The 7,931-nt window shown below is 33.2% G+C and overlaps 1 protein-coding gene across 1 annotated transcript; it reads left to right on the forward strand.

Moving 5' to 3' along the window:
- Positions 1 to 2,608: 2,608 nt before the first annotated feature.
- On the forward strand, positions 2,609 to 6,731 carry LOC140991421 (uncharacterized). Its single transcript, XM_073461368.1, has 2 exons — positions 2,609 to 4,362; positions 4,455 to 6,731. Exons 1-2 carry the CDS (start codon positions 3,316 to 3,318, stop codon positions 6,543 to 6,545), a joined length of 3,138 nt encoding a protein of 1,045 aa, XP_073317469.1. The 5' UTR covers positions 2,609 to 3,315; the 3' UTR covers positions 6,546 to 6,731.
- The last annotated feature ends 1,200 nt before the right edge of the window (positions 6,732 to 7,931 follow it).

Consider the following 7,931-nt stretch of genomic DNA (forward strand, 5'->3'; position numbering starts at 1 on the left):
GAATTCCTTGACTGATACTCTACTTAGCATTGTAGCAGTGAAATACAGTATTGTTAATATTATTATTTTTTTAGATTTTTTAATTAAAATCTATGTTTAATTATTTGTTATGCTAACCTTGGAATTATAATGATTTTAATGTCCACATACTTTGGGCAATTGTCTCTATTAGTTGTTTTGATTACACTTCTCATACAATTATATTGTTGCATGCATCGTACAAAGTTTTTGTTTTGTTTTCCACTTTTGATATCTTTGTTTCAAAGTACTAGAGAATATCGATCCTGCAATTGTATTTTTTAAGATAAAAAAAAATCTGATTTAATTTCATTTTTAATTTTAAATTTGAGATTATAACGATTTGTACATAAATTTTTACTAATATTGATATTATTATTTTTATTTTAGTGTGATTTTGATTATGTTGTTACTTAATTATACATATGATATTTTCATAAATTCTAATGTAACAACTGAATTTTACCTTTTGAAGTGTTTCTTTGTGTTTAATCAATTGCTCAATAGTAATCTTAGTTGAATCTTTGATTTGCTTGTCTACCCACATGTAGTTAATTGTCATTTGTTGTTATTGCTTTCCAACATGTTGATGTTGATGTTGATGTTGATGTTTAATATCATTTTTGAAAATAAATTTAAATTTTTAGTTTCAATCAATTTTTAATAACTTAAATAATTTGCAATTTCGGTATTTAAAATTTTTTTCACTTAATTTTTAAGATGTAAATTTATTTATGTATTTGTATGTAATTATCACTTCAATAAACATTAGTATCATATAGTGGATAAAATAAATTAAATTGTTTACCATGTTTTCATCTCTATTGCTTCATTGCAATAATGTTTTTGGTAGCATTCTCGTAGTCGCTGATGATCATAGTCGTGTGTCACCTATAATTTTTTATTTCATTAGAGTATTTATAATTTTTTAAAATATGAAGTATGTAAAATATCTCATGGTTTTAATTATTATCTAGATAAAATGTTGATATCATGTTTCAAATGCTACACTTGCATTATTGTTTTCTTCCATTTCCAATAAATTTCCTTCGTTTTATGTGATGTCTTCCCATAAACTTAATGTCATTGTCTCTAATTTGCACCATACATTTTATATTAAATTATTTATCAATTTTGAATGATTGAAATTCTTTTTTAAACTTACAGTATATTGATGAGCACAATTTCTCTTCTAAAACCTAGTCCTTTTTCTTCCCTCAAGAAACAACTTATGTGGTTGACCTTCTTCACAATTCCAATTATATCTATTTATGTAAATTTTGACATTAGTTCCACATGGTGCAAAACATTTAGAAAATACTTTAAAAATCTTACCAATGTCTTTGTTTTTATTTATTTCAGCACCCACTTCTGCAAATGATTTAAAGTTAAATTTACATATAAAATTTGTGGTGTTTGAAATTAGTTCAGTAATCGTCGTATTTGTATGAATAACTAATTCAATGTCTTAATTAACATTTGGATAATCTTATTTATCTTCCTTACATTTACTTCAAATATTTGATATCTCTTGTTGCTGAGCAATTGATTTTGGAATTGATCGATGATATTTGAAAATAGAAGACAATGTATCATTTGTCCTTACATATACATAAAATGTTTATGTATCAGAATCAACTTTGAATTATGTGTTACGGCAATCAGATTTTCTTATTAAAGTATGATTACTTGTAACTTTACATTCTTTTGATTTTCTCTCAATAAACTTATTGGTATATAAATATCTTTTCCATGATTATACAAATTTGAGTTTGAATATGAAGATTTAGATGATAATGAATTTGAAGTTGGTATAAAAATTTGCTAATTGTTGGGATATTTATAAAGTAGATAAGATATATAGTTGTGTAGCATTAATGAAAACTGATTTTTGTTCAAGATTAAATTACATTTAATGATTAATTAATAAAAGTTTTATGTCTTTTGTGTTAGTCAATTATTTTATTTGTCGTTTCATTTTTTTAGTGAAATTTGTATCATTTGATTGATTTTTATTTGTGACATGATTTTATACATTTTTACTCAATTTTTATGTTTTTAAATTATTTTCATTGTTATTAATAATAATATTATTATTATTATTATCAATTTTGTAATTATTGGTTCATTATTTAATTTATATCGGTAACATTTATTATATTTGGTCAAAATTTGTCTTTTCGTATCTTTCTTGGTCGGATGATTAAAATATTTCATATTATATATTTAGAGTAACGTTACATATACAACTAAATTTGTACAACAATTCTTACCACACAAAAAATTCAATACAAAAATTTCATTTATCAACATCTCATGATAAATTCAATGCAAAATCTCACGATATAATAACAAAATCTCACGATTTAATTATTGTAAATATCGTTGTACGATATTTTGGTTGTAACTTCAGCAAGCAAGTAGGAATTTAATTTAAATGAATTTGGATAGATATATAGCATCAAATCTGGTATTACTATGGCCAAAGAAAAAGCTTGAATATTCTTTTTTAATGTTATTGTTAAGATTCGAGCACAGTCAAATCCATTCACCCATGTGAACGTAGAAAGATTACGATACGAAATACATTTTTTCACTTATTCTGTGTCAAAGTTGGACCAACTCGTTTGCATCACCAATCAATTAATTCAACACAAAAATCCCACTAAAATTTTCACTTCAACCTATATCCCAAGTCCCAAAAACTGTTCTTTTTTAGGTAATAAAACTGAATCTAGTGGAATTTACCTCAAGATGAAGGATCATAAAAGGAAGTCTTTCTTGGAAGCGTATCAAGGTAATATAGTTGGAAATCATCGGATGATCTAAGCTGTCTTATGGAATATTTTGTCGTTTTTTTTGGGTTTAAGATGTGTCATATGATGTTGGCTTGAGTTTATTGGCTCAGAAAGTTGTTATCCTTGTCGGCCTTTCATAGATTGAGTTTCTTGATTCCTCAACGACGAAGGGCTTTTTCTGGCTCAGCATTTTAAGGTGATTTAATGATTTATGTGCAGAGGGGATTCATAAAGATTGAAAATTGGGTGTTGTGGAGAATTTATAGAAGAGTTCGAAGTCTTCTTGGATTTGATCGAGTCAAGTTTGAGCTTCAAATCGTAAATGTTTTTTTTTTCTTGGAGAGTTTGAATCACTATACAGCTCCATTTCTTGATGATTTGGTCAAGGGTGAAGTTTTTGATGAAATGGTAGTTCTTGCCCTACCATTTCAGATGGTTTTAACATGATTTTGAATCAGAAAGATAGTTTATTTGGTGGGACTGGTTAGTTTGGTATCAGATGGATGCTCTGCAAGTTATTTCCTCCGTGACTCAGATTGTTTCGAGCATGGTATCAGCAATTGGGGCGATGGAGCAGGCTTCAAGGGACCTTGATGAAGCTCCTAAGAGGATTCGAGGCCTAGAGGAGTTTGTGTACGAGCTCGAGACTTTGGCACGCCGTGTTAAGCAAAAGCATGCTCACAAGCTTCACAATCCCCAATTGGACCGACAAATCCAAAGCTTGAATAGCCTCATTGATCGTCTTCATCCGAATATAGTGAAAGCTAGAAGAGCTGCGTCTAGAAGTAAAGCTAAAAATTTTACGAAGATAATTTGGAATTCTATGATAGGGGATCCACTTGGAAAGATATTGAGCTCGATGAGGCATGACTTGAATTGGTGGCTTGAATCTCAGATATTGACTGAGAATGTTGAAAATGTGATAGAAAATACGGCAAGAAACATTCCTATGAGATTAAAAGTAAGCTCGGATCGTGGCTACCCGATTTCCAATAAATGTGCTTATATTAGAAGTTTACTCGAGCAAAATGGCCCTCGTCATGTTGTCCTAGTTGTTGGCCTATCTGGTATTGGGAAATCATGTTTAGCTCGTCAAGTAGCTTCGGATCTCCCTCCAAAGTTTGTGGATGGAGCAGTTGAACTTGGATTCGGGCAATACTGCAGTAGGGTTTCTTGTCATGGTGATAAAGATGAATATCAGAGGCGATTGGCAAGAAAGCTTTGTAAATTTCTGGTGCAAATTGGTTTTTGGAAGAAAATGAAAGATGAAAATTGTAGAGATCTTGAGTATGTTAGTTGCTTGCTTCAAGAAGCATTGTATGGGAAGCGCATCTTGGTACTTTTAGATGATGTGTGGGAACAAGATATCGTTGAACACTTTGCTAAGTTATATGATAATGATTGTATGTACCTGGTTACCACTAGGAATGAATCTGTATATGAAATAGCAGAAGCTGAAAAGATAGAGTTGGGAAAAGATGATATTAGAGAAATAAGCAAGAGTGTTCTCCTTTACCATAGTCTCCTTCGAGAGGATGAGCTACCTGTATGTCCTTTATTGCTATTGTGCTTGTTTATTGACATTCGATTTTAACCAAGATAATTCACATTTTTTGAACATGTTTTTTGCATACCTAGGAAGTGGCTGAGAGTTTGCTTGAACGATGTGGTCACCATCCTTTGACAGTTGCTGTAATGGGTAAGGCTCTCAGAAAAGAAACTAGATCAGAGAAATGGGAAAAGGCCATTTCAAATCTATCCACATATGCAGAATGTGCTCCCGGTCCTATATCATATGTGAATGAGAAAGAAGCTGAGAACACGGTTACCATTTTCGGATCGTTAGAATTTAGTTTAAATGCAATGCCTATAGGCTCCAAAAAACTCTTTGTTGCTTTAGCTTCACTTTCTTGGGCAGAACCTATCCCAGAAATTTGTCTAGAAGCGGTTTGGTCAGTTCTTGGTTTGGATACTTTATTCTCTCTCACAGTATGTAAGCTCATTGAAAGCTCATTGCTGACAAAAGTCGATGCTGATTCCTCATACCAAATACACGACATGGTTTCCCTTTACCTAGATAGCAAGACAAATGATTCAGTTAAAATGTTACTTACTGATTCAGGATCAGAGAAAAATGCGTTTGTCAGTCCATGGCTTTTTATTTTTGGTAAGGAGACAGTTAAAGTAGTTTCTGAGCAGACGATTGAGTATTCTCTGTGTCTTTCCAATGAAAAACGAGCAGTGATAACCTTGGAAGCAATTACTCAAGCCCTTGAAGTGAGCATGTCAATTTCTGAATTTGAAGCTAGCAGAGTAAGCTTCTGCAAGATATTGGGACCCAAGATTTCAAGACTGATATCCTCAGGATCACTGGATCTTGTTGTGGCATCTGCAATCACGATCACGAATATATTTACCAAGACTGATTATTCTGAATATTTCCCATCTCTTGAAAACACAGAAACAGTAGACAAATGTGCAGATATTTTGGAAACCTGCGAAGATCCTCTGATTCAAACCAGTATTTTAACTGTCCTCGCAAATCTTGCCGAGTTCGGAAGCAAGAGGACTGCCGATGAAATTCTCCAAAGAATTCCCATGAATCAGTTGGCAATTTTACTTTCTCCCCTATCTGAGGAATGGCACGAAAGTGTTTTTACAACTTTAATGTCTTTAACCAGAGCTGGGAAATCGAAAGCTGTGGAGAAAATGTTCTCTTTTCAGATAGACAAGAGCCTAATCAAACTGCTCGAGACTGGATCAGACGTCGCTCAAAATAATGCCATTGTCTTGTTAAAAGCATTTTACGAGCTTGGAGGCCCTGGCAGTAGTTCACTTCGGCCTGGTACCTTAAGTTCACTCCCTTGGCAAGCAAGACTTCGACTAGAAAAGTTTGTGTTATCTGACCAAACTTTACTGCCCTCACCAAAGCCACAGACTTTTGAAGATCTGATTCAAAATCTGTTTAGCAGTGAAAGCAAGCTGATTTTAGAAGCCATGCAAGATCTTATACCTATAATGGAAAAGGTTGAAGATACAAGAACAAGGGATATGATCCTTCGCAGCCCCCTCATCGGAAGACTTTCAGAGCTCCTCCAATATGGACAAATCATGCAAAAAGACCAAATCAAGTCTGAATCTGCTTTTCTTCTGATGAAGCTCGCTTGCTCCGGAGGAGAGCCCTTTATCAAGAAGTTTCTTGAACATGATATCATTAGCGAGCTCGTGAAAATGATGCAGTGCACAGTCACCGAGTTACAAGATTCGGCATACACCACCCTACATAACATGCTTTTCAGCTCTGGTGGAGGATTAGTTGTGAACCAAACCCTCCAAGCAAGTGTTCTCGAGAGATTGGTTCATTCAATGGAGAGCAAATCACCAAAAACCCGAGAAGTGAGTGTGCACTGCGTTCTTGATATCGTTGAAGTGGGAAACAAGACATGTATGGAACGGATGTTTGGTTTGCAAGTCGTCGAAAATCTTGTGAAGATCGAGAAGGGTGCCGGAGGGAGCGGTGAGTACGTGGTTGGACTTCTGAAGGGAATAAGCAAGTGCAAGAATCTTACTCCGACAGAACGAAAGGTTATGAAACAGCAAGTCATTCGGAAGGTGAGGGGAACTTTAAAGAATCATAAATTTCAGGTTCAGATATTGGCAGCTGTGGATGCCTTCATGTCTGAGGGATCTAAAGGCGCTAGTAGCAGTGGGAATAGGAAGAAAACATAATATTTTGGGTAAAAACCGTACTAAGTCTGAGCTCGACTCGACTCCGACTCTTAATCTTGTTGAAGCTCTAGCTTGGTCAAGTGCTCGATGAACCATTATGTATTGAGTTGCTTGATCTCGAAAAACTTTTCATTCAGTAGATTATTAATCCGAAGAATCTATACTCGTTGAGCACAAAATGGCTAAAGAATCTTTGGGGATTAAAATCTCGCAAAATAATTTTTTGATGAAAACACATTGCGTCTCTATTAAATATGAGTTCATTTAAAATTCAAATTTGCATACAATTTGATGGTTATGCAATTAAGTCGACTCTTGATATTCAACGAACTCGCTACAAAAAATAATTAATGCTTGCTTTCTTATTGGAAATGAAATGATTTGAGAGGTTGGGTTTTAATTCACTATAGTTATTACATTTTCACTCTACTAGAATGAAAATGAATTAAAGTTTGTCCAATTGAGGCCTGATCATGTTAGTTGCTTCATGTGAGTATTAATTGATTCTATTTATTTAAGGAGTAATCTTGTTACACCATGATAATTTATTATACACGATATTTTGTTTAGAATCTTGTTTTTAGTTGAGCGAGGAGTTTTGTTACAATTAGGTTTCAAATCAAGAATTCGCATCAAATTTAAGATTTCGACACATCAAATATAATCATAGACTAATACAACAAGAATCTTAATTCAAGATTTCAATGTCATATTATAACTAGATCAGATAATTTGCACTGTTTATGCTTTGGAATTTGGATAAACTACTTCGTGAAGTCTCTAAAGAAACCACAACAGGTGCAATGTGGAGTAAACTCGAAAATTTCTGTATGACCAATTCTCTTGCCAATAGATTGTACATGAAACAGAGGTTGTACACATTCAAGATTGGTGAAGAAAAGGATATCTCAAATCAGATAGACGATTTTATCAAGATCTTGGAAGACCTTGAAAATATCAAAGTAAAGTTAGAAGAGGAGGACAAGACGTTAATCTTCTTGAATTCTCTACCAAGATAATATGAGAATTTCCGAGATGTCTTATTGAATAGAAGAGAACAATCCATCATTCTTGAAGTCCAAAGAACTACAAAGAAGAATTCAATCACATGGAAAAGTTCAAGGTGAAGGTTTTAATACTAGAGGAAAACTTGAGAAAAGACAACATAAGGGCGTCAGGAATCGATCAAGATCTAAAATCTATCATAAATAAAAGTGTTTTCTATTTCACAAAGAAGGACACATCAAACGCGAATGTTCAGATCGAAAGAAAAAAGATCACGAAATAATTAATGATAATGGTGAAACATTGGTGGCCTCTGATGGGTATGGCTTGGGAGAAGTACCAGCCATTTCAGATCAAGACACAATGAATGAGTAGATATTA

The sequence above is a fragment of the Primulina huaijiensis genome, chromosome 13 (assembly GCF_012295235.1).
Source record: "Primulina huaijiensis isolate GDHJ02 chromosome 13, ASM1229523v2, whole genome shotgun sequence".
Taxonomy (NCBI): domain Eukaryota; kingdom Viridiplantae; phylum Streptophyta; class Magnoliopsida; order Lamiales; family Gesneriaceae; genus Primulina; species Primulina huaijiensis.

What these genes read in the sequence shown, in the direction of transcription:
- LOC140991421 (XM_073461368.1), top strand. Translation starts at nt 3,316, where the DNA reads ATGGATGCTCTGCAAGTTATTTCCTCCGTGACTCAGATTGTTTCGAGC. An exon ending in TTCGAGAGGATGAGCTACCT is followed by an intron (nt 4,363 to 4,454) that starts GTATGTCCTTTA and finishes TTGCATACCTAG; the next exon opens with GAAGTGGCTGAGAGTTTGCT.